General features: G+C 36.8%; 1 protein-coding gene across 2 annotated transcripts in view; it reads right to left on the bottom strand.

Moving 5' to 3' along the window:
* CLPX (caseinolytic mitochondrial matrix peptidase chaperone subunit) overlaps positions 1 to 25,776 on the bottom strand; it is a 35,364-nt gene extending 9,588 nt beyond the window's left edge. For both annotated transcript variants that reach the window (XM_008585289.1, XM_008585290.1), the window contains exons 1-10: positions 25,514 to 25,776; positions 16,987 to 17,147; positions 15,420 to 15,537; positions 9,996 to 10,150; positions 8,081 to 8,240; positions 6,566 to 6,607; positions 3,760 to 3,936; positions 3,213 to 3,377; positions 2,314 to 2,402; positions 1,080 to 1,244 (exon numbers count right to left, since the gene is read on the bottom strand). In XM_008585289.1, coding sequence (XP_008583511.1) covers positions 1,080 to 1,244; positions 2,314 to 2,402; positions 3,213 to 3,377; positions 3,760 to 3,936; positions 6,566 to 6,607; positions 8,081 to 8,240; positions 9,996 to 10,150; positions 15,420 to 15,537; positions 16,987 to 17,147; positions 25,514 to 25,592 — 1,311 coding nt within the window. In that variant the 5' untranslated portion in view covers positions 25,593 to 25,776. The remainder of the gene's footprint in view (positions 1 to 1,079; positions 1,245 to 2,313; positions 2,403 to 3,212; positions 3,378 to 3,759; positions 3,937 to 6,565; positions 6,608 to 8,080; positions 8,241 to 9,995; positions 10,151 to 15,419; positions 15,538 to 16,986; positions 17,148 to 25,513) is intronic.
* Positions 25,777 to 27,836: the final 2,060 nt, after the last annotated feature.

Here is a 27,836-nt window from a genome sequence, read left to right as displayed (position 1 = left end):
GCGCACTCGGGAGAGTGCGGCGCTGGGAGCGCAGGAGCGCTCCCGCTGCAGGTTTGGATCCTATATAGGGATGACTGGTGCGCTCACAGCGCTCACTGGCTGAGCACGGTGCGCCGGTCTCAAAAACGACAAAAAAAAAAAAAAAAAAAAAAAAAATCCATGACTGGTAGCCAGAGATATGAGAATAGAAACTTAGTGTCCATCCTGTAACTTTCAATGCTCTCTATCCTTCTAGTAACCCCTCAGAAAAACTTACCTTTTCATTTTTCCTCCTGCTGATGATTCTGTCTAAACCATTGAAAGCACCCGATGCAACGAACAGGATGTTTGTTGTATCAACTTGCACTGTTTCTCCACGGAGCTTTCGGGAATTCTTTTCTGGAACGTTGACTATCGTGCCTTCTAGTAGTTTTAATAAGCCCTAAATAAACAATAAATGATTTATAGCATCATCATATAAGTGCTTTATTTATTATACCTTAAATAATGGGATTCAATGGGGAAAATAATATGTGGTTATGGTCAATGAGCATAACTAATAAAAATTCCTTCATTTCTACAACTAATGTGAAAATATAATCCACTTATTATTAATAATTCATAAATTTGGGCTTGCCAGTTAGCTTAGTTGGTTAGAGCATGGACTTATAACACAAAGGTCACAGGTTCAGATCACCCACTCCAAAATAAAAAATTTATTTGAAATGGTTACAGGACTCCTGATGTATTAAAATTCAGGAGTTAACCTAAGAGGTTGTTTTTGATAGTAAGCACATAACTCTGACATAAAAGACAGAATTATGACTCTACAAAATGGTACTCAAACATGGTGAGAACATTCAAAATTTTAAAATAGTTAAAGATTTGTACTTTACATAAATTAAAATTCTATTCTATGCCTAGTATTAAACTTTGAGAATACCTATATTTTGAGGTAGCTTTATAAAACAAAAAAAAAAAAAAAAAAAAAAAAAAAAAATCCATGACTGGTAGCCAGAGATATGAGAATAGAAACTTAGTGTCCATCCTGTAACTTTCAATGCTCTCTATCCTTCTAGTAACCCCTCAGAAAAACTTACCTTTTCATTTTTCCTCCTGCTGATGATTCTGTCTAAACCATTGAAAGCACCCGATGCAACGAACAGGATGTTTGTTGTATCAACTTGCACTGTTTCTCCACGGAGCTTTCGGGAATTCTTTTCTGGAACGTTGACTATCGTGCCTTCTAGTAGTTTTAATAAGCCCTAAATAAACAATAAATGATTTATAGCATCATCATATAAGTGCTTTATTTATTATACCTTAAATAATGGGATTCAATGGGGAAAATAATATGTGGTTATGGTCAATGAGCATAACTAATAAAAATTCCTTCATTTCTACAACTAATGTGAAAATATAATCCACTTATTATTAATAATTCATAAATTTGGGCTTGCCAGTTAGCTTAGTTGGTTAGAGCATGGACTTATAACACAAAGGTCACAGGTTCAGATCACCCACTCCAAAATAAAAAATTTATTTGAAATGGTTACAGGACTCCTGATGTATTAAAATTCAGGAGTTAACCTAAGAGGTTGTTTTTGATAGTAAGCACATAACTCTGACATAAAAGACAGAATTATGACTCTACAAAATGGTACTCAAACATGGTGAGAACATTCAAAATTTTAAAATAGTTAAAGATTTGTACTTTACATAAATTAAAATTCTATTCTATGCCTAGTATTAAACTTTGAGAATACCTATATTTTGAGGTAGCTTTATAAAACAATTATCCAGCACATTTTTATAAGTGTGATTCTACCTCTCCCTGTCTCTGTCATAAGAACTGAAGCAATTTTCCTCACCCTTTAGTTTATGTCAGTCAATTACCACTAAAAGGTCAAGTTGGCCAATAGATCATTGTGACTTCAATTATGACTCTGCAAGGAATTAAACACTATTTTATACCTATCTTCTAAATGGAAGAAATAAGCAACATGTACATATTTCATTTGTGTCTAGTTAAAACCAGAACTTTCTTCAAGAATCTTCTAGAAATGATTAACTGGTCCTTTAAAGAACAAAAACAAAAATTAAATATTGTGTTTTCTTCAAAATATTTTTAATTTCCTAAGAAGGGTAAATTGTTACTAAAATCATCAACAATAACTTTCTTTTAGAATCTGAACTACTTTAAAATGGTATATGGAGTCTGGGGTGAGAGAAATAAAACAGTCTAATTGAATGTGAAACCAAACGTACAATATTTGGGAGGCTGATGTATTCCCTTCCTTTTAGTGGGCTTGAACAAAATATTCAACTGCTTACTTGCTGAACGCCTTCTCCACCTACATCCCGTAATTGATGAATGCCTGGCACACTGCCAATCTTATCTACTTCATCCAGAAAGACAATTCCTATAATTTAAGGAGGATTCTATTTATAATATGAAAAAGATATACACAAGACAGCCTCAGCTTTAAAAGACTAGGTAGCTAGAGAGCAAGCTTATTCAATCTTTCATACTTAACATATGCAATGGCTTGATATAAAAATACACTGCTATCTCTCCCATTCATCATTTTGTGCAACTGTTTTGTAATTTATTTTAGAGAGTGTTATCTGGGTATGATAACCAAATCTCTTTGACAATAGTTATCTACCCCACTAATGTACTCAAGTTATTATGGGATGTGAGCTAGAGTATAGAACAGAAGCAGAAGGTATATACAGTACTGTGAAACTTTAGCTTACTCTTTTTCCCACCTTATTCTTGTCTTAAAGGAATTTGGACAGGAAGCTATCAAGCTCTGATAGATGGATAAAGGAGAAATGCAGCATCTATGATATCTTATAGGTCAATGGGCTAATATGTTTCTAGACTCATCCTACACTCTCTGCCCTTGCCCCCACCTCACCCCTGCCCTAACCCCAGCACGAGGGGTCTGGAGGAGAATTAGAACAAGAAAAGCAATAGTACTAAGAACCTAACAGAATAGTAATTTAGGCTGTTTTCACCCTAGCAGTCATCTTAGTGACAAAAAGGCAGAGCAAACTTTGTGGGTCTTAACCAGTGTACTAAATAGTATGTAACATAGGTACTTTCATATAATTACTTACAGAATTTTAGTCCTTAACTCAAAGTAAAAATTATATTACCTCTTAATATTAGACTGCTTCCCCAATATACTAAATCTGGGGACAGACAAGCTATGCTGAAAACATACCTTGTTGTGCTTTCTCTACATTATAATTGGCATCTTGGAGTAGTTTGGCAATGACAGATTCAATATCTTCACCTACATATCCAGCCTGAGTCAAAGTTGTACAGTCACAGATAGCGAAAGGGACATCAAGGCATTTAGCCAGAGTTTGTGCCAGCAGGGTTTTACCTACAAATAGAAACAGTAACTAAAAGTTTATTAAAAACGCATTGCCACACAATTTTTTCTACAAAAATGAAAAATAAATTTGAGTAGTATGTAATAAAAAGTTGTTAACTATTATATCTTTTCTCTACTATTATTCAGATTGAGTTGTATGTTATTTATTTTGTTATTCCCATTAAGATGTTAGGGACTGGCATAAAGGGCAACACCAATGCCTCAAATTCAGCTTGAAGCCCATGCATGAACACTGATAATGTACCGAGAAGACTGGCCTTAGATTTTCTTCTCAAGAGCCAGAATACCTCAATCACAAGATACAGTTACAGAATCGTTTATATTCTATTTTTTAAAGTAAGTAGTAAATTTTCTCAGGAAGATAATTTACCTGACCCAGTTGGTCCAAGCAGCAAAATATTACTTTTTTCAAGTTTTATGTCATCATGAGCAGAATCCAATACTTCACCTCCTCGTTTTTCCTGAGGTATTTGCTGATTTACCTGTTGCTGCATTGATGCTCCTAAGGCATTACCATGTGGGCTAATTCCAGCAATTTGAAGCAATTCTGAAAAAATGCCAAAGGAATTACTAGAGCTTCATTTGAATTTACTTGAAAAAAAAAAATGCTGCATAAAATCCAATATCTAAAACCAAGGACCCATTCAGAAAAATTTATATTTTGACATTCTGTCCCACCTAAAAAAAGAAAATCTCAAATTATCTATTGACAAATGTACAACACACAATGATTACACAAGGAACCTCAAACAAAGGAAATGGATTCTTTTTACCCTCCTTATTTATGTAAAGTGTAAGAATGCTCCTTCACACAAGGGAAAGCACTATAATAGAAGAACAGTGCTAGGTAGGCATCAGAAAGCTTTAGTTTTGTACCTTCCTTTGTCTGTAAATAGCTATATGATCTTGAGCAAGAGATATAAACTGAGTTTCTGTTTCCTAATCTATAAAATGGCAATACCTGTCCCATCAATTTCAAACACATGGTTGAAAGGTGTAAGAATAAAATGTAATTGATTCAGAGGCACTTTGAAAGATAAACAGAGATATACCATTATTTTATTTTTTCCAACACAAATGAAAACAAGCAGGGCTGTAGAGAAAGGAAAAAAAATATGAATTAGGGAACTTGGGTTCTAGTCTCAGTTTTGTAGCTGTGTGGTTATAGGACCATGGTAAGTCACTTAATTTTCCTACAAGTGCTTTAACATGATAATACTGAGACATATGACCTCTACAGTCTCTTCCACATCTAAAAATGATTCTGTGAATCTACCAGAAAAACTAAATATGGTAAACCTCACTATCCCTGGCCCTATGTAAATCTCTGATTTTATTGGATTTCAACTGGATCTTTCTAGGATTCCTTTATTAGAGAGACAACACTTAACTATATGGGTTGATATTGCTGGTAAACTATCAGTTTATCAGAATAAAAATGAATCTTTATTCTCACTTTCTCTTGGCTGAGGGAAGGAATCCAAATAGTCTTTAAAGATTATTTAGATTTTGGGGCCGGCCCGGTGGCACACTGGATAGTGCGACGCTTGGGAAGCACGGCGGTGCTCCCGCCCGAGGGTTCGGATCCCACATACAGACCGGTTCCCGCTCACTGGTTGAGCGAGGCGCGGGAGCAACGCCGAGGGTTGCGATCCCGTTGCCGGTCCCCAGTCCGGTACGGGGGCAACACTGAGGGTTGCGATCTGTTGCCGGACACGGAAAAAGACAAAAGACAAAAAAAAAAAAAGATTATTTAGATTTGTAAATATCCAGACTATTCCTAGTTCTCAGCATTTGACGTACCTGTGATCATACTATCAAACTTGTTTATATTTTCTGGATTTATTTTTAGTTTTTTTCTAAGAAATGCGTTAGGATTATTAATATTTCCCAGTGCATTATTATTTTAATCAAACCAGTAGATAGAATAATAGCTCACCACAGCAGACCTACCTATTACTATGGTCCTATTCCATCTAGCTGTCGCTTTCAAACTACAGTATCTTCAAACATGGTAAAGGGTTATTCTATTCAATAAACACTTGAATTTAATTAAATTGTGCTACACTTGAGGGTTCATGATTAGTGAATAATTCACAATGGGTACGAAACATCAGAATAGCCACTCTCCTTGGTATTATCAGGTCCTTCCATACCTCCACTGAACCATTTGATGCTTATAGGGGCAATCCAAGGCTGGAAACAATGAACTGGGGCTTATTCATAATTTGCAAGACTATGAAAAGTTTCATAAATACCAGAAAAGGAACTGTGGTTTCTGGCAAAGAATAGCCAAGAGATAATCTGCCTCCCCCAAAGTTCCTGTCACCTAAAAGTAGGCAAGCTCTTATTGTAGTGTGATCCAAAAAAAAAAAAAAAGACATAAAATAGCAAACTACAGATTAAAAAAAATACAACTCCTGTTAATATGTCTATGTTTATAGAGGAAAACTATATATGATTTCTCCAAGTTATGCTTTAAAAGAAGTATCACAACAGAAAAGATAAAATCAAATATATGAAATAACCCAACATATACAAACTACGCAAATTAGTTATGAAAATAACTATTCAAAAGTTTCACACACATATACATATGGTGGATTGAATAATATCCCCCTAAAACTCACTGAAGCTTGAATTGTATCCCCTAAGTTTTATGTATTAGAAACTTGGCCCCCACTGTGACAGTTAAGAGAGTGGGAAATCCTATTCTGGTAATTGAGAGGTGGAGCCTTGAAAAAGTGATTGGATTGTAGGACCATGCATTAGTGAATGGATTAAAAATGTAGGTCAGGCGTGTGGTTCTGAGGGCTTTAAAAGAAGAGGAGAGTCTGTCTTTCTCTCTCTCCCTGCTCTCTCTGCTTCCACTATCTTGCAATGTGAGACCCCTGAGTCACTGTCACCACCACCAGATGGACTTTGGACTTCCCAGCCTCAGAAACTGTAAGCAATAAATGTAATTTTTCTTTATAAATCACCCAGTTTCAGTATTTTGTCATAAGCAACATAAATGGACTGATACAACATATAATAAACACATTAAGATAATATACTTCTTTCTTGTTAATACAAGCAAATACATGGCTACCATTACTACTGATGAGACACTTCACTGAAGTAAATCTCAAAAGGAAGAATGACTACAGAGCAGGCCCTTAGGAGAGGTGACTTACTTGTAAATCTGTACTCATCTTCCCGTCTTCGTATTTCTAACTCTAAGAAAAAGGATGAAAATGGCAACATGAAAATATTATGTACTTATTTAGTTTGGGAGAACAAACAACTAGTATCCTACTTCCTGCCCATTTCCAGATATATTTAAACGGTGTGTTCATTAACATTTTTTCAGCTTTTTATGCTATGAAAGAATCTATATGCTACATTCTTTCTATACATACATACACTTTTTTAAAAAAACATGCTTAATGATGGCTGTTCAGTTGCTCATATTAACATTTGTCAAATACAAAATTAGCATCTATTTTAAGACAAAAGAATAATAATTTAAGTCTTCAAAAGAGTTAAAACCCCTCATACTATAAATATCGTAATTATCTGCTCTTCCCGTACCTAGAACAGCTTAAATATTGATTTACTGACTGAAAGAACCAAAAAAAATTTTGCTCCATGACTAGACAGTGCTATTTGGACCTTATAAAAATGAAGGTTCCAAGACTTCCATTACTTATGACTTACACTTTCTAAAAATAAATAACTGATACACCACATAACTACTTTGCAGTAAGTTCAACAAATGAAAAAGTGTCTTCATTGAAATCATTTATATAGTTAGTAGCTACTAAAGGTAATCAAAAGATAATATAGCTTTATAAATTTAACTATTTAGGAGAACTCTCTCAAATTGTACAGTGATGACTAAAGAATCTAAAATAATGGATTGTAGGCCTATATCCCAAATCAGGGCTCTCGCCAACAAAATAAAAACTTAAGTATTTACATTTTACTCTATTCATAGTTGTTTTTTATAAAATCATTCTATTAATATAACACATTCTATTAATATACCGTGTGATCTCATGAGATCACAGGGTATATTAATATATTAGAATCCATTATTAATAGCAACTGCACATTGAATCACTTACAAATATGCCCTAACCTTGCACTCTGTTCCTGGGGCCCAAAGAAGAAAAGAATGCTGGATATGTCACATTAACAATTATCATCTCCACATATCTCTGACTTAGGCAAATGAAATTCTGTGTTCTGAACCCAAAAGAGAAGAACTCAGAGTGGTACCGAGCATCCCAATGATCTGTTTCATCGGGAAATAGTTGTGGTGAAGTATATAATTCAAAGACAATGTCTCAATCTGTCCCAGTGGCTTTCAAAGATTTTTTTACTGAGACTCTCAATAAGAAATACATTTTACTTTGTAACTCAGAGCCCATGCACATACAACCAAAAATGAAAGTTTTAAAAAAACATTACTTAAGTACAAGATAATGCATTCTGGTATTTTCTAGTCACACCTATTAAATTTTTTTTAAGAAATGCTGTTGGCAACCTACCAAAATAATTTCATATCCCACTGATGGGAACCGACTTGCACTTTGAAAAATGCTGCACTATACTAAAAGCATTTTAAGATGAAAGCAAGGAGTTACAAATAAAGATTACTTCTAAGCATAGTAATCTCTGTTTTGGTCAATTATAAAAACACTAACCTCTAGGTGTTAATGATGTCTGCTTCTCAACCTCTGCTTGCTGTCTCAGATTAGCTGGGATATTATTATATATTCTCTTATAATGATTGTACACAGCAACCGAAAGCACTTTCTTAGCAAACGACTGGCCAACAACATACTTGTCGAGGTAGTTATAAATCTGAAAAATGATTAGGTATGAATAATTTACTACTATTAGGTATGAATAATTTACTATGAGTTATCATAAAACCACACACTTTAAAAAGTTATATACCTAGCATATTTGCTTACAGTTTTACATATGAACAAAGACTTTCATTAAAATTAAAATGCCAAGGGCACGACACATTATGCAGTAATGATTCAGAGGCACTAAATCCTAAATGAAGAAAAACAATTCATGTGTTCTCTAGTTTAATGAAGTATCACTGTACGCTACTAGTGCTATGCTAGTTTCTACTCTATAAATATTCACATGGTTCCTAAGTCACTTGACTTTATAGAGGCTTTATTTAGGTTTTATATAGGTAAAGTAAAAAACCAAATTAAAAAAAGTATTCCATATTCTATAAACAACATTGTCAATCCTAATTTTTTTTTTTAAAGTTAGTATTAAAATTACTTGGAATACCTACACATGCCACCATGGGTCTAAAGGTATCATCATTAATGTAAATCATTAAAATAAATCTTTTCTACACCTTTCTCAATCATATGAACAATATTCTTCACAAAGATAATATATTATAGAACTACCCTTTTCAGAAATAGGCATTATATAATAAAAAGCCATTATACTAGCAGTATCTATGTGTTTTAATACTCACAAATATTTAGCTTTTTCTCAGATATTAACTTCAAAGCTACTCGATTATCTAAATGACAATCTGAAAGCTTTAATCTTAATGGAAACTAAAGCTCTATTCTACACTTGGATATTGCCAACAGGTTAGAACCTGGAGTAAATAAATTCCTTAAGCTTTTAGTGAACAGAAATGAACTGTTAATATTCACCAACTTCTGAACATAGTTCAATTGCTTACATTCTAGAACTTTGATTCAGATGCCTAAAGTCTACACAAATTAGTAGTATAAAGCTTAAAAGCTGTATTTTCAATTACATCATCCATTTTTGTATGACAAACTGTTTAGTTGTTGACCATATACATTTTATTATAGTTTTTTAAATCTTCATTCCTCACAAATTATACCCATGAATTATTAAAGCTGTCACAGCACATTTGGAGGTAGAGACCAATGCACTGGTATCTAAACACTGTAGAAGAAGAAAGATACACTGAGGCAGAGGGTGATAAATAATCTAAGTGTGCAAACATCTGAGATGCAGCCAGAACAGAGCACATGGCCAGGGCACAAGGGCTTCCTGTTCTCAAAAAGTGTACACCAAGTACCTAGTGGAATTGATGGTAGACAGGACCAAATCACACTCTGCCTGAGAGCCCAGGAAAGAGCTCATGCCACAAAAGCCACGGTACTATACAAGACAGTCCTGGAACACTGGCTGTGGAAAAATTACGTGCTTATATTGTTAGACTGAAGGCTGTTTTATCATAAAACAGACGAATTTAAGGGGGATAACTGCAGGCTAATGTTATTTAGGGGCCCAAACTAACAAAAATAAATCAATAGCTGCTCTATTGTAAGGATATTATTTCAGATTAACTTGGTATTAACACCATTTTAATTTCATTATTACTGAATATAATAATCATAATACGGGAAAAAGCAAAGGAATCCATACCTAAATTTGAAGTATCAAATATCAGTAACAATCTAGCCAGATATAGTCCATATTAAGAACTTATAATACTTGTTTAGACACTAACATTAGGATTCAGTATAAACCAGGGAGAGGGAAAAAATGGAATGTTTTCAAAATAAAATGCTTAGAAGACTGAGCTAAGACTTATACCTTCTTGGGGGGAGGAGGTGGTTTCTGCTGGAATGCCAATTTTACAGCTTCTGCTGCTGATTCTGGTTCTTTAATTATGCTTTTCTTTGAGTCTGCTTCAGATAGCACAACAAAAAAATGATGACATTTTTCACACTTGACAAAACGCGTGGATGCTGTAAAAAAAAAACAGAGATCAGGAGAGGGAAAAAAAAATCAAACAATGTTAAACTTTAAAGACTGTAAATGCAAGCTATGCACTTAACAGAAAGTAGCTTGCAGTTCACTTCACTAGCTACACAAACAACCAGTTTATACAATATGTATACTGCAAAAATACATGAGTTCAGGAAACTACCTTCTGTTCATTTCCACTAGGATTTTTCATTTTGTGATATACTTCATTAAGAGAAAAGACTGATTTTCTTTCAACTTCCATTCACTAGAGATAATTTGAAAAGCCACTTTGAGAATAATCACCTTATTTTATGGAAATACCTAAATGAACAAACTGTGAAAAAAAAAGTATAAGTAGATTAATCTATTTTTCCAATATTTTATTATTAAAAATTTCAAAAATACACAAAAGTTGAAAGAATTAAAATCTTTTTTAATCCTAAAACTGTAAACAGGTATATTCTTTAGGTTCTCCCAAACCTATGAGCATTTTTAAAAGTTGGTAAATACATAAAATTATTTCCTACCTTTTTAATTTCATCTTTAACTATTCCATTGATTCTTATTTCTCTGACCAAAATCACTAAAAAACTAACTAAATAACAACTTTCTCAGTCATACTGATTTGATTTAATCATACAGCTTTTGAAAGCAACACGAGAGCAATTAAAAGTGAGAATAAAGGGCCGGCCCGGTGGCGCACTGGATAGTGCGCCGCTTGGGAAGCGCGGCGGCGCTCCCGTCCGAGGGTTCGGATCCCACGTACAGACCGGCTCCCGCTCACTGGCTGAGCGAGGCGCGGGAGCAACGCCGAGGCTTGCGATCCCGTCACCGGTCCCCGGTCCGGTACGGGGGCAACACTGAGGGTTGCGATCCGTTGCCGGACACGGAAAAAAGACAAAAAGATAAAAAAAAAAAAAAAAGTGAGAATAAAAAGGGTTTCTCAATTCCAATACATCAGCTATATAATATCCTGTATTAAAGCAAAAGTGATTTATTATTTTTTTCTTTTTTTATTTTATTTTATTTAGTTGTTAATATGATAATGCACCTGGAAATTTTGATTTTTTTTTTTAAAAGATGGCCTGTAAGGGGATCTTAACCCTTGACTTGGTGTTGTCAGCACCACGCTCTCTGAAGTGAGCTAACCGGCCATCCTTATATAGGGATTGAACGCATGGCCTTGGTGTCATCAGCAAGCACACTATCCCAAGTGAGCCACGGGCTGGCCCTTTTCCTCTCTCTTTTTTAAACATGGCTATAGGATGTAGACAAATGGACATACATAGACATATACTCTAACCTTCTCCAAGCCTAATCCTACTAATGGTAATCAGGGACCTCAGAAAGGAGCATGGTAGAGAATCCCATATAGATACAGATAATAGACACAAAGCTGGTATGTCTAAGTAATACATTTTTGTGTTATCTTTCTGTAATCCAACTAGAAAGGTAGAACTGCAGAGAAAAAGAATAAAAAAAACCCCAAAAAACTATGGGAAGTTCTCTCCTTTGAGAAAATTATAAATATAAATACCTATCCATAGAATATAAGGAAGACTGCACTGGCAAGCACACCTAAATCTTCCCAAAATATTCTAAATGAAAAAAATAGACAATTTGACATTTAAGAAATAAATTTCATTATTGGTACAATCAATTCAATTCTTATGTTTCATTTTTAACAGAAGGCCAATTAAAAATACAATCTGGATAAATTCTAGCAGCAAATTTTAAAGTACAAAAGGGTTCATCCATGATTTCTACTTACTGATCACCTATAAATGCTTACTTACCTGAAGAAAAAGATCACACTATTCCAAGTACCTGCGATTATCATAAGCCCAAATACATAATCACCATTTCCCATCAATGGGAAAGATAAGTCAATGCCTTTATAATGAAACACCAGTTTACAATTGTTACTGAGGGAAAACAAGGCAAGGATTAAAGGGCAAAGCAGACTATGATCTAGTTCAGTCTGTGTGACAGGAAAATCTGGCCTAAGAACACAAGAACAGAATATTTCCCTAAGGAAATTAGGTCAAGGGGAAAGAGATTACATACCAATAAGTCACACCCCTCTTTGCTTACTGTTGAAAGGTTGATTAAATCCAACTTAAATATCTGCAATACAATTTTACACTGAAACATGTTTAACATATACCCAAGTTCAAGGATTCAATTTTATTTAACAAAATGCTTTTCAGGAAGAAAAAGAAAAAGAAAAAAACAAGCCTCATAATGCATATTTCTTTACTTCTAAAAACTAGGAGCAAAAATCTAATTTTGATAATTTACCAGGAGATAAATAAACCTCTTTCCTTTAAATGACTACTAAAAAATATTCTATATTCCTTTATATAAATACTGCATCCAGTAAACATGCTTGTATAATATGACAAAGACAATAAAGACTGTCTTAGTAAAAACCTTTTTGGGAGATTTGTTTAAATGAAAATTCCTTTTGATTCTGAACACATTTCAGGGTCTAACATAAAATCTCCAAACTACTGCAGAAAAGTTTAACTCCAACATCAAAGACACATAAGTCCTCAAAAAGTATTATATACATAAAAATAAAAACTAAAAGCTCTACCTTAAATAAAAGTAGGTAGACTATTCATATTTGACAAGTTTTTTTTTTTAAATGGGCAAAAGAAAACTAAAGACTAGCATATATTGGTCCTTTTAGTAAATTCTGCACTTTATAATACATATAATACATTTTGCTCTTTAGCAGCAGAGCAGAATAGAGATCATACAGCCCACAAAGCCTAAAGTATTTACTATTTGACCTTTTACAGTAAAAGTTTGCTGATACCTACTATAACAACATTTAAAAGGAAAGAGCTTCCCGCAGACTAAGAGAAAATATCTGCAAATCATGTATCTGAATAAGGGTCCAATATCCAGAATATATTAAAAAAAACCTCTTCAACTCAATAATAAAAAGACAACCCAATTTTAAAATGGACAAAGGATTTAATCAGACATTTCTCCAAAGAAGATATATAAACAGCCAATCAGCACATGAAAAAATGCTCAACATCATTAATCATCAGGTAAACACAAATCAAAACCACAATGAGATATCACTTCTCATCTACCATGAATAAAAAAAGACAGGTAGGTAATAAAGAGGATGTGAAGAAACTGGAACCTTCATACATTGATGGCTGGATTGTAAAATGGTACAGCTGCTGTGAAAAAGTTTGGCAATTCTGTAAAAACTAAACACAGAGTTGCCGTATGACCCAGCAATTCCACTCCTAAGTATATACCATAGAAAATTCAAAACATATGTCTACACAAAAACTTATACACATGTTCATAGCAGCCTTACTCTTAATAGCCAACAAGTAGAAACAATCCAAATGACCATCAATTGATGAATAGCTAAACAATGGAATATTATTCAGCCATAAACAGCAATGAAATACTGATACATGCCACAACATCAATGAACCTTGAAAACATGCTAAGGGAAAGAAGCCAGACACAACATACCACATATTGTATAATATCCAGAACAGACAAATCCATACAGACAGAAAGGAGATTAATGGTTGCCAGGAGTAGGCAGGGAGGAGGGTGGAGAATAACTGCTAGGGACTATGGGGTTTCTTGTTGGGGTGATAAAAATGTTCTGGAATTGGACAGTAGAATAACTGTAAAACATGATGAACATACTAAAACTATTGAACTGTATACTTTAAAAGGGTGAATCATCTGGTATGTGAATGATACCTCAATAAGAAAAAAAATTTTTAAAGAAAGCACTAGGCCTGTACATATTAACATTACATAGCTCTCAAAACATTGCTTATTAAAAAAAGCAATTTCCAAAAACATGAAAAATATACCATTTATATCTTTTAAAAAGTCATATGTTCAATGAAGATATATTACAGAAACTTTAGCTTTATTGATAATGTTTTACTTTTTATAAAGGAGGATATATACATGTATTCCTCGAGTAATTAAAAGTATTAAAAAAGACAAAAAATGGACAATTACCTAAATAGGCCATTCACAAAAGAATTACAAGTGACCAAAAAGCATATAAAAAGATGTTTATAAACTAGTAACAACATAAATGTACATTTTAAAAAAATAAGGAACCTGAAATCAAACAAAACTCTCTTTAGAACTAGGATGAGCCAATTTTTAATGAGAAGACACAGAAGGCCCTCACCATTCAAAAGAATGCATTCTGAAGAGACTTTTATAATGAGTAGGCAAAACCAAGGGAGGAGGGGCTCATTGCACTGCTGGAGTCTGCAAGTAAAGCTCCAGAGGACAGGGACAGTGTCTTATTCATCTGTGTATTTTCTAAACCTGGCACTGTCTAATTCAACATATATTTCCTTACTAAATATAAGTGTGTACTCTTCTATTACTCTTACCTTGTACATTTTCTACTCCCACATCTCCACCGCCAGTTAGAATTCCCAAAGGACGTAATAACTTCGTATAGCATACATTATACGAAGTTATACGATGGCTTTCAAAGATTTTTTTACTGAGACTCTCAATAAGAAATACATTTTACTTTGTAACTCAGAGCCCATGCACATACAACCAAAAATGAAAGTTTTAAAAAAACATTACTTAAGTACAAGATAATGCATTCTGGTATTTTCTAGTCACACCTATTAAATTTTTTTTAAGAAATGCTGTTGGCAACCTACCAAAATAATTTCATATCCCACTGATGGGAACCGACTTGCACTTTGAAAAATGCTGCACTATACTAAAAGCATTTTAAGATGAAAGCAAGGAGTTTTTCTATTCGGTGTCTGAATCACTAATAAATATCAGATGCTTCTTAGAATTGAAGGTTAGGGCTTACCTCCCATGGTAAGTACTCAGATAGGGAAATTACCTTAATATTTAAGTGACTGACCTTCCCAGCCATACGAAATGCTCAGTAGACATTTGACGAATGTAGTAATAAATACAGAATAAATAAGTGTTGGTTCTCCTCTAGTGCAATGATCACACACAAAAACTCAAAAAACCCAAATTTGAAATAACGACAAATAAGCAAAATAAAAAAGCAAATATTTTTCTTAGATTATCTCTCATACCATAGTGCAAAGAATTACCAGTTCTGAGGAGTTTTAGTATCTGATGAACTTACCAGAGAATCAGGTAAGTTCAGGAAGAAAATAATTCTGGTTTATATAATTTATATATTTCTATACATTTAATGATTTGTAGAAAAGGCAGGAAAAAACAACACTAGAGGAAGTTAATACTTACACACAAAGGTCTCTACATGTGTGCACAAGTCACCACATTTAGGACAGCGCAGCTGGTTTCCACCTTTCCCAGAATTCCCAGAGCCTGATTTCTTATTGCTTCCCTCACTTGCTGATTTCTAATGTTTGTGGAGGAGGAAAAAAAGACTGTGTCATTTATTAGTTTCAGGCAACCATTTTATATGTAATTTAAATATAAACAATATTGTTTGTAATTAATCTTATAATTTTTACAATTTCTAGAATGGAATTATTAGTATAGATTATATTTCTACTATCACTGGTGTCAAAAGATCTATTTACCACAAAAATCAAATCAGTTCTAGTAAATACATTTATTTAATTTGCAGTCCTCCTTTACAGGGTATGTGCCAGAATGTTTAAGTAGATTTCTTTTGATGACTTAACAAGCACTAGGAAAAAAGTTACTAAAAGTAAAAAACTACATTTTAATGAAATTGAATCAGGAGTTATCATTATGGCAGGTAGTGACTCATAACATTCTTAGATCTAATTTTTCTCATCTCTAAAATGGGAATAATTTTGGGCCGGCCCATGGCTCACTTGGGAGAGTGTGGCGCTGATAACACCAAGGCCCCAGGTTCGGATACCATATAGGGAAGGCCGGTTAGCTCACTGGGTGAGCATGGTGCTGACAACACCAAGTCAAGGGTTAAGATCCCCTTACTGGTTATCTTTTTTTGTCTTTTGTCTTTTTTGTGTCCAGCAACGGATCGCAACCCTCAGTGTTGCCCCCGTACCGGACCGGGGACCGGCAACGGGATTGCAACCCTCAGTGTTGCTCCCGCGCCTCGCTCAGCCAGTGAGCGGGAACCGGTCTGCATGTGGGATCCGAACCCTCGGGCGGGAGCGCCACCGCACTTCCCAAGCGGCGCACTATCCAGTGCACCACCGGGCCGGCCCACTGGTCATCTTTTTTAAAAAAATAAATAAATAAAATGGGAATAATTTTGCTTACTCCAGAGAGTCGTCAGGATTAAGTATGGATATGAAAGTATCTACCATTTTGTCCGGCATATAAGATTAACTCAAGTGTTAGTCAAATTCACATAATGAAAAAAACTGATAATAATTCATTGACCCAATATAATCACCAATCGTGTACTTGTTAGCTACAGAGTAGCCCAACATTAAGTAATACCAGAAATCCAAGATTTTGATGTCTTTTTTTTTTTTTTTTGGGGGCTGGCCAAGGAATCCAAGATTTTTAGGTAGAGGATAAAGTGGGGTTAATACTATGATGAGTTGTAACAATTGTATGAAAGCAGAAAATGATGGTTGTTCCTAATCAATCCTACTGACTGACACTTCTTTACTACTTTGAGATGTTAGAAATTTTAATTATTGCTTACTAAGTGCAATGCTTATAAAAGTATTTTACAGTTCAAACTGAAACAAAATAAAATTACATAAAATTCTTCAGATCATTTTATACATCTCATAAAACATACAAACCAACAGGATACATAGTACTATCATTATATTTAATTGTTTAAAGGACGGAACTTACATATGTGTCTAGGTGTCAACAAAGATAAAACAATTACCTTATTTCCATCTCCAGAGCCATCTTTACTTATCCCATCTTTTGAGGCAAAGTATGCTGGTGTTTCTGTAAAGGTTCTAAGAGGAGTTCTTCGCAGAATCTGAGTTTCAAAGGTCCCGAGTCTTCCTAAAACTGGTATATGAATGCGACCACAAGAAATACCTGAAAATAAAATAAAATCTGTTAGTCTACACATCAAACATTGACATTCCTCAATAAATCACCTGGAAACAAAAATCCCTTGAGCATAAAGGAGGCTGAGAAAAGCTACAGTTTTCACAGCAGTAGTACAAACTGATAGAGAAAATAGTGACACCACAAGGGAGGCAAAGCCCTTTCAAAACCAGGCCAGGCCTGGGCCTCTGAAATATTCCAGGTAAATAAAGATGTTTTTTTATGAATCTGTCCTTTGGAAGTAAGGCAAGACTAGCTGTCACAACAATGGATGGCTTTTTCAAAGTCTGAGAAGAGTTCAACATTTACCTCACTTGTAGGGTTTTGAAAAAGGTTACTTACATCCTTTATTTTTATTCTTCTTCTATTATTCCTATCAATGAGAATAAGCATCTGACAGTAATTCTTGTCTACCTCTTTGGTGATATGGGAGTACTATCTGTAACAATGGAAACAAACTTCAAATATTCTTTAAAAAATTATGCTCTATTCCAATTATATGCAGTACTTGGCAGTCAAAATCGTAGAGACAGTGAGTGGAATGGTAGTTGACGAGAATGGAAGAGAATGGGGAGTCACTGTTTTAATGAGTATAGAGTCTCAGTTTTATAACATGATGGTGATAGTTGCACAACAATATGAACGTACTTAATAGTACTGAACTATACACTTAAAAATGGTTAAGATAGCAAATTTTGTTACGTGTATTTTACCACAATAAAAAAAAGGAGGAAAAACAAACTTATGTGCTATTCATTAAACCACACCTTTTAATGAAATATTTCAATCCTACAGAAAAAAGAAATATAATTCAATAAATACCACGTAACCACCATTCTGCTTTCAAACATTTTAACCTTTTGGCGTATTTGGCGTTAACATTCCTAAAAGGAATATATGTTAATGAGTGACTTATTCTATAGACTAGGTCAGAAGTTGGCAAACTTTTTGTGAAAAGGCCAGGTCAGTAAATATTTTCAACTTTGCGGGTCATGCAGTTTCAGTCCCAACTACTCTGACATTGTAGCAGGAAAGCAAACACAAATAATATGCAAACAAATGGATGTGGCCAGATTTGGTCCATGTTTGTTGCCCCCTGATTTTTCTCATATAAATCCAAAATAAACCACGAAATAAATGATAGCCAATGGCAAAAGAGCTATATTGTATACTGTGGGGCACCACTTCCCAAGGTGGTCTTTAAGATTGTTCCCTGCACAAGAAAATTTAATGAACCTAGGTTAAACAGAATTGCATAGATTTCAATACTGCAGGGCTACTCAGAACCTTGTATAAGCTAACATACACTCACCAAGAAGGATGTTTCCCATCAGTTTACCAGAGTGGTGTTAGGAGGTAATAAAGCAAACCCCCAAAAAGGGGGAGGAGGTTAGTTTATCCTTAGTTTTGCCTCATTTTATTCGTTGCAAAATTCTCTACTCAGGCTTAAATTTTTTTTGTACACCTGTTAGGGCTTTTAAGAGATTATGCACATCGTATCTAAACACAAAAACTGACTTAAAATTATGTCCCTCAAAAACTCAAAAACAACTGCTTGGTCATATAACTGGTTTTATTAACTCCAATTTTCTGACTCACTTGCATGCACTGTTCAAACAACTAGTTTCTTGGTTAGAACATGGCCTTATAGCACCAAGGTCAAGGGTTCGGATCCCCATACTTGCCAGCTGCCAAAAAAAAAAAAAAAAAAAAAAAACTAGTTTCTTTAGTTATTTATTACCCTAGGTCATCCATTCCAGTTCCAAAAAGTACAAAAATGAACCCATCAAATTTATCATGAAAGATACAAATATGAGGAACAAAATTCTCCCATCTCTATACAAATTCACAAAGAACACCAAAAAAGGATTAAAGGTTTGTGACACCCCAGTCACAAGACTGTAAAAATTTTACTTAACACTATTAAATTTGAATACTAATAAACAAAATCAACTAAATTTGATGTACTTCTTCTAGTAATGTTTTCAAAAGACATTTCAAATTTTCTCAAGTGGAAAATAACAAATGCTGGTGAGGATGTGGAGAAAGGGGAACGCTTCTGCACTGTTGGAAGGACTGTCAATTAGTACAGCCATTATGGAGAACAGCATGGAGGTTCCTTAACTACAGATAGAACAACCATACGATCCAGCAATCCCTCTACTGTGGTGTTTATATCCAAAGGAATGGAAATCATCATGTCGAAGGGATACCTGCACTCCCATGTTTATCGCACCTCTATTTACAATAGCCAGGCTATGGAACCAACCTAAATATCCATCGAAGGATGACCGGATAAGAAAAATGTGGTATGTATACACAATGGAACACTACTCAGCCATAAAAAAGAATGAAATTAGGGCCAGCCCGTGGCTCACTTGGGAGAGTGTGGTGCTGATAACACCAAGTCCACAGGTTCGAATCCCTATATAGGGATGGCCGGTTAGCACACTTGGGAGAGTGTGGTGCTGAAAACACCAAGTCAAGGGTTAAGATCCCCTTACTGGTCATCTTTAAAAAAAAAAAAAAAAGAATGAAATTCTGCCATTCACAGCTGCATGGATGAGCCTGGGGAAAATTATGTTAAGTGAAACAACCCAGGTGCAAAAAGAAAAATACTGCATGTCCTCACTCATAACTGGGAGCTGAATTCATAAATAAATAAACAATAAAGAGAGAGAGAAAATCATGATAATACACTGAACTCCTAGAAGGAGAGAAAAGAACTGTGGTTACTAGAGGTGGAAAGGGGGATGAGGGGGGAGAGGAAGGTTAATGAGAAATTGGTTAACAGACACAAAGAATGATTATGTATTGTAATGATGAATAAGCTAACTATCCTGATTTGACCATCACACATTGTACACAACTACTGACAGTCAACTCTGTATCCCACAAATATGTATAATAAATAAATAAAGCTTCCTGTGCTCCAAAAAAAAATTTTTTTCTCAAGTGTAACATTTCCATTTTTTGCACTAAATGATGATGGCCATTACACTCTCATTAGAATGAAATTTAAGGTAAAATTCATTAATTTTAAGCTAAACATTAATGTTTTTCCAAGGACATGATATGATTTAAAGACATGTCAATCTAAAAAGTAACCTTCAAGAAAGTAATGGGGGAGTGATAGATGAAATCAAGAATGCAGAAAATTAATGGTTGTTGAGGCGAAAGTGACGGTATTTGGGGGTTCACTGTTCTATTTTGTGTGTTTAAAAACCTCCATAATAAGTTAAAATGAAATCCTATGAAAGACAGAATAATAAAGTAACTTATTATTGGGCCGGCCCGGTGGCGCACTGCTACAGTGCGCCGCTTGGGAAGTGCAGCGGCGCTCCCGCCAAGGGTTCGGATCCCACATACAGACCGGCCGCTCACTGGCTGAGCAAGGTGCGGGAGCAACACCGAGGGTTGCGATCCCGTTGCCGGTCCCGGTCCGGTACGGGCGCAACACTGAGGGTTGCGATCCGTTGCCGGTCACAAAAAAAGACAAAAAATAAAAAAATAAAAAAATAATAATAAAAAAAAGTAACTTATTATTTAACCTATTTAACAAGTACAGGGTTTTAATTGAACCATTATGATGTATTCGCAAAGAAAACTACAATTATGACAATCCTTATGTGAGGCTACTTGTACTTGGATATTTAGAACAAAATTTAACCTTGAAGAACCACACATAGTATATTATTCCCTTTACTCTATGATACAATAGATCATTTTAAATAGGTTTAACAATTTACAAGAGCTAATGTTATTAGAAAATATGCTGAAAGGAAATTATCTTCAAGAATTTAAGAGAAATAAAAATGATGAACATGGTCATTTTAAAGTCTATCAAGTAGACTTGATTAGAAAAAATAAGCCTTTCACCTTAAATACCTATGAAGTAACATATAAAACCAATCCAACCATAATACAGTCATCACAGAAAATACTAACTGAAAAACATGTTCATGTCATTTAAACTTAATTTAAGAATTTGCTGGCCCTGATGGTATGGTACTGTAGTGCTGTTTTAACATCCTGTAATCTATGGGTGGTACCAGTAGGACCAAACTACTAAAACAGTGGTTCTCAAACTTGAGCATGCATCAGAATCACATGGAGAGTTTGTTAAAACAAATTGCAGGAGCTCCTTCCTGGTTCTGACTGAGAAGGTCTAGGGTGGGACCCAACAATGTATTTCTAACAATACAGGTGATGCTGACATCAGGGACCACTCTTTAAAAACCACTGTACTAAACAATTAAAATGACCATTCACCAATCATAAAATCTTCACAGAATATATAAAGTATTGCAGCAAACTAATCAGAGGATTTTAAACCTTTTTGTGCCATAAACCCTTTCGGCAGTCTGGTGAAGTCTTTGGACAGATCTCTTCTCAGAATAATGTTTTTAAATGTATAAAATAAAATATATAACAAAGGAAACCAATTATACTGAAGTAGTTAATCAAAATATTTTAAATATGCTTATTTATTAACAAACAAAATTAAACCAGATCTAACAGCTCTTTAATAACTACCATGACTTCAAAGTAGTACAAACTATAAACAATATTCTGAGATACCAGCAACTATAATATGATATAAAAATATTTGTGATTTCAACTGGTTACAAATTCACAGATACTTATAAGACTACTATGATTTGTTTCCTACATTCATAATTGAAAGAAATGCTATATTTCAGTTAGCGGTTAGTGAAAATAAAGTTCACAGATCTTCTGAATTCTATCCATAGACCCCTTGGTGGCCATGAACCTCAGGTGAAGAACTCCTGAAAGCCAAAAAAAGGGAAATATTTCTGTAAAGTGTATTTTGCAAGACTACTTGTCAGCAATGATAAAAGACAGTCAAAATTTAAACTATTTACAAGACTTTTGTCATACAGATAAAGCTTTTTGAGTTTCAAAGCAACTGTTTTTTAAAAAAATATTAGAATAGGGTACATTCATCTAGGGCTAGTAAGAACTAGGAGAGTGATTTATTCAACTTTTAAATACTTGACTTCCTATACTCAATCTTAAACTAAGCATTATCCAAAAATACACAAATGATTTAGCTTAAAAGATAAAACAATCTATATTTTAGGAATAAAGTGAAAGGACTAATTAAAGTTTTTAAATTATTATTTATTATAGTGGCAATATTTAAGTGTGTAATGATTGATGAAATGGCAAATCACATTAAATGCTCACTTAAACACTTGGCCTCTAACACAAATTATTCAACAAAAGCTCACAAACAATGCAAGCAACTTAATAGATGCTTACTGCTCTAGTTGATTTCAAATTTTCATTTTATGCCCAAGTTGTTGTTTCTTGAATTCTTAATATTTCTTAATAAAGAAAAATAACATCATTCCTGTGATAGCTTTCTTCAAGTCTAAAAATATTTGATGAGTTTTCACTAAGGCTAGTCTGCTGGTCTTCAAATGACTATGCCAAGAAAAGAGAAATGTTGATGAAGAAATGTTTTGCAATGCCAGAAATAAAGCTGTTTGATCATTTACTCACTTACTTAATTTGTATTGTATTTGACTACAAAAAAAAAAAAAAAAAAAAGGCAGAAAGAGAATTAAAATCTAACTAAAAATTGTTAAGATGGGCACATTATGTTACTTTCACAAAAATTATGGATGCCAACATGTTTGAGCATGGTCACATCTTCATTTATACCCTTATGAGGTGACACCTTTTGAATGGACAAGTACTAAAGGCAGTTAGAAATCAAGGGAGTTACACGAGATCCCACAATTCTTGCAGCCAAACCCAGACCAAGTATTGTCATTTGAATTTTTTAAATGGAATCAAGCATTTCTGAATGCACACATTTAGAATGCAAAGTGACCTCATATATGCAAAGCACATTTAAAAAAATATACATCAAAATTGAAAAACACTAGCAATTTGGATAAGAAAAAAGATACTTAAAATTTTTACTTTTCTATAATTTTTATAGTCTAATAAAACAGTGATGAAAAACATATTATTGGATACACATGGCCCCTCAGGAAGAGAAAATGGATCCACTATCTAGTATGAAAATATACTAAACTTTTCAAACTACTATTAAAATTTTTAAAGTCTAGAATGACAGACAGGCCCTTGGAAATAGAAAATAGCACTGTACTTCAGAGAAGCTCTGAAATCACCTCTTCTATCTTAATTCATTGTACCGAAAATTCTCCCACAATTTCTCGTTAAAAGATCATTTTGATGAAATTCTTAACTCTACTGTTTGTAAGAAAAATAAACGAGACAAAGTTCAATCCTGATCTTTCTCTCTCTCCCCTCTCTTCTTCTTTTCGGGAATCTTAAATAAAAGTAACCCTCCTGGTGTTTTTTAAGTCCTAAAAGAAAGTATCTCCATATTTTTCTACACTTATGTACAGGGTTTCTACTATAGAAAATAAACATTTTATGTGATTAAGGTTTGGAAAAGTCTTTTTTTTTTTCTTTCTTTTTTTATCTTTTTTACTGACCGGTAACGGGATCGCAACCCTCGGTGTCGCGCCCGTACCGGGGACGGCAACGGCAACGGGATCGCAACCCTCGGTGTCGCGCCCGTACCGGGGACGGCAACGGCAACGGCAACGGGATCGCAACCCTCGGTGTTGCGGCCGCACCGCGCTCAGCCAGTGAGCGGAACCGGTCTCCACATGGGATCCGAACCCTCGGCGGGAGGGCCGCCGCGCTCGCAAGCGGCGCACTCTCCAGTGCGCCACCGGGCCGGCCCTGGAAAAGTCTTGAACGTGAAAATCATTTCTATTTCATAGTCACGTAAAAATATTAAAATCTATATATTGGGTATTGTCTCATATTTGAAGCTTAATTTATTCCTTTACAGTAAAAACAATGGTGCTGAAAGCCTATGGCAAACTTATATTGATACACAAGTAGATAATAACTCTTAAACAAGCCATTTATTTGTGTTGATTTACCTAATAAGATTTAAAAGAAAACAGTGGCTGTTTTGAAAAGAAAAAAAACAAACTGCTGATCTCATGATTCATAAAGTTTTCAGGGACACTTGGTTGGAACAGATCAAGAACTTTACCAAAGAATCCTTCTCTGCCCAAAAAGAACACACACACACTTTATTCACACCTAGAAACCGGACTAGATTTAAACACAAAGGTGAGGTTTATTCACCACTACCTCCAGCACCAAAACAGGGACTGGCACATAGCAGGCCCTCAACAAATATATGTCAAATAAATGGATTAAAAATATGTCACTTTTCAAGTGTTTGCAAATCAAATTCTTGGAATCGAGACATCTACTTGCTGAGATTTAACAACATTTTATGACTAAATCCACTCCCTTACATTTATGTGTCATTTTACAAAATGCTTCTGTCCACGTTACATTATTTAATCCCTCCCTGTGTAGTAAATAAACTGTCAGGGTATATTTTTAGCATAAAACTTTTATAACTAACCTAAAAATTAGGAAAATGGAGTTTTACTTATCCAAGTGTCATAAACTGATAAGCCAAAATAAAACGAATTTATCTAGAAGTTAGTGTTATAACAGGACTTAGTATCGTAGTCTGATATTCATAAATTGGGGGAAGAGAAAAATGGTTTCTTTTCCGGAATCTCTTGGCTGGGGTGCCACTCTTTCACAGGTCCCGATAAAGAGGAAATGTAAACAAGCGCCACTCTTGAGAAACTACCTCCGACAGTCAAACTGGGAAAGCAGGCAACGACTGCTCATACACCCAAGTACGCCAAAAACAATTTCTGCGGGAGTTTCCCCAATGCCCCTGGCCGCTGCCCTGCGGGCCCCGAGGTTTACCAGCGCCGGGAAGTATTGTGCGACCTCACAATGACAGTGAACACCTCAGGTCTCCCCTGGCCTGCGTTCCGGCCGCCCGGCCATCCCGAGGCCCCCCAACAGTGACAACCCCTCAGTCGAGCCCCTTCTGGAGCCCTCAACATGCCCAAGGGGAATCTGGCCAGGCTCCGGAAGAGAAGCCGCAGCCGGGGCAAGCTGCGGTCCTCCACAGGGGTAGGGTCTGGGAAAACTTTTTAATGAAATGACCATTTTGTGCCTCTTCCAGGGTTTCTGCGAAGTGGCCACATTCCAGCCCTAAAGTCAGGAGGCCCGCGGGCGGGCTGGCAAGCACAGGGGTTTTCTCCAAATTTGAGAAACTGCTGCTCCAGAGGTTGGCAGAGCCCCATCCCACGAGAAACATGATGGGGGGCGGGCGAAGCACCGCGCCTCCCCTCACACCCCCGGGATGGGGTAGGCCCCATGGTGTCGCCAGGGCCCCCATTCGCCAGCCGGTCCACTCCCCCAAGGCCAAGGGCTTAGACGTGGGACTACTTCGTTACCTCTCTGCGCGGACGTGAGCGAGGTGGTGATGAGCCGAGCGGCCGCCGCGCCGCAAGTACAAGCGCCGCAGCCGGACATTCCGGAGCCTAGGCCAGGGCTTTGCCCCCTGCTGACCCCCGGTTCTCAGCGGGCGGTGACTTGGTTCCGAACCCTCCCGCCGGCCCTAGGCCCAGTACAGAGTTCACCCGCCTGGCAGCAGGCCTTCACGCTCTTCGTGCCCCGCTGGCGTTTACTCACCGGAGTAGATACCTAACCCTTCACCCTTCTCCTCCTCCCCCCACCCCCCGCCTGCCGGGCCGCGGGACCGTGCGCGCGCGTGCGCCCTAGGCCCCAGGGAGGGGGCGTGGGCACGCGCGTGTGCGTGCGTGGGACACCAACGTGAGGCGAGGGAAGGGGCGGCGACCTGGGCACCAATGAGCGCTCTACGGCAAGTGGCTAACCCCAACGGGGGCGACTACAGGTCCCGACACGCAATTTTTCCGAAAGCTTCCTTGTCCTAGAGTTGAAAGGTTTGAGATAGACGGGAGGGGTGCATGCTGGGAATTGGAGTCCCAACCCGTCGTAGTTAAGCTCTTCTTCCGGTCATTTTCAGTTGACGGTAGGGAAGGTGGAAGTGAGACTGGTGGCTTAGCGGCTCTGGGGGGGAGTCTGTAAAGTCACTTAGCAGCCTCTAGACGCTTCAGATTCCATAATTTTGTTCCCTAGGCGATTCCACATCCTGTGTTCCTTATCTTCTCCTTATCCTTAGTTTCCTCACAATATGGAAGTGGTATTTTCACCTAGTTCCCTGAGCAACAACTGGTTGGGTCTTGGCAGCTCTCTCTCCTTGTTCTTTGAGGCCTAGTGGTATCAAAGCTTTGGCTGTTGGTAGTCCCTAGGTTCTGTACAGTCTTTTGAAGATTCTCTTTAAATCTGATCATACTCCGGTAAATAATCTCTTCATTAAACCCTCTTCTGGGCCGGCCCGGTGGCGGCGCACTCGTAGAGTGTGGCGCTTGGGAGCGTGGCGGCGCTCCCGCTGAGGGTTCGGATCCCATATAGAGACCGGTCCGCTCACTGGTTGAGCGTGGTGCGGGCGCGACACCGAGGGTTGCGATCCCGTTACCAGTCACGAAAAAAGACAAAAAGGGAAAAAAAAAACCCAAAAAAACCCTCTTCTGTTACTTTTTGAGCCCTTTCCCTGGAGGGCCTGCTTCCTCTGGACAACTAAAGCAGATTGACCAGCTGTACAAGGTGGAGGATGGTGACAAATGAATCAGACCTTTCTCCCATCTGGGTCGGTGCCAGACAGAATATGTACTTTGTGTATAAGATTCCAATTAATTCTGAACCCCAGAGAAATTGCCAGGTAAGCTTGGGTGCCTTTAGTTCTGAGCTTTGGGGAGCAAGGGTGGGGGAACGAGCTGTAAGCCAGGGTCAAGAGCTGGTCACACAAGCCAATTAGCCCTCATCAATCTCCAACCAGAGAAATGTGGCTTCTAGTTCTGTGGATCTGGCCGTGAGAAAGGGAATTGGCCTTGGCCCAGGCCACAGGTTTTTTCCTGTGTGTCTTGGGGTATTGACTCCTGGTACTCCCTCAGCTTAAAGTGGCAGGGACCGGAAGATAGCCATGCCTGGCTTCACCAAGACCTGCCTCAATGAATAAAATTTTGAGAGAGAGAGACTAAAGTTCTCTCAATCTAGTGTTTTCAAACTGTGTTTCTAGACTTTCAGAAGCTATAGCTCCCTAGTCGGAGTGAGGGAACCAATAGATGGCTCTCCCCTGCCTTCTTGCCCATGCCACCCCAAAGTTAACCAGAGCAGCCCTACTTTTATGTAGTTCATTTGTTATGGTCTTGTTTGAAAATAGAGTTCTTCTAGGGCTGGCCCATGGCTCACTTGGGAGAGTGTGGTGCTGATAACACCAAGGCCACTGGTTCAGATCCCTATATAGGGATGGCCGGTTAACTCACTTGGGAGAGCATGGTGCTGACAACACTAAGTCAAGGGTTAAGATCCCCTTACCAGTCATCTTTTTTTTTTTTTCCTTTTTGTCTTTTTTCATGACCGGTAACGGGATTGCAACCCTCGGTGTTGCGCCCGCACCACGCTCAACCAGTGAGCGGACTGGTCTCCACATGGGATCCGAACCCTCGGCGGGAGTGCCACCGCGCTCCCAAGCGCCGCACTCTACCGAGTGCGCCACCGGGCCGCCCCCCCAGTCATCTTTTTATTTTTTATTTTTTTTTCCCTTTTTGTCTTTTTTACTGACCGGTAACGGGATCGCAACCCTCGGTGTTGCGCCTGCACCGGGGACCGGCAACGGGATCGCAACCCTCGGTG

Source organism: Galeopterus variegatus, unplaced genomic scaffold (assembly GCF_000696425.1).
Source record: "Galeopterus variegatus unplaced genomic scaffold, G_variegatus-3.0.2 Scaffold3512, whole genome shotgun sequence".
Lineage (NCBI taxonomy): Eukaryota > Metazoa > Chordata > Mammalia > Dermoptera > Cynocephalidae > Galeopterus > Galeopterus variegatus.
The sequence above is the reverse complement of the archived record's forward strand: the minus strand, read 5'-3'. Positions and strand labels throughout refer to the sequence as shown.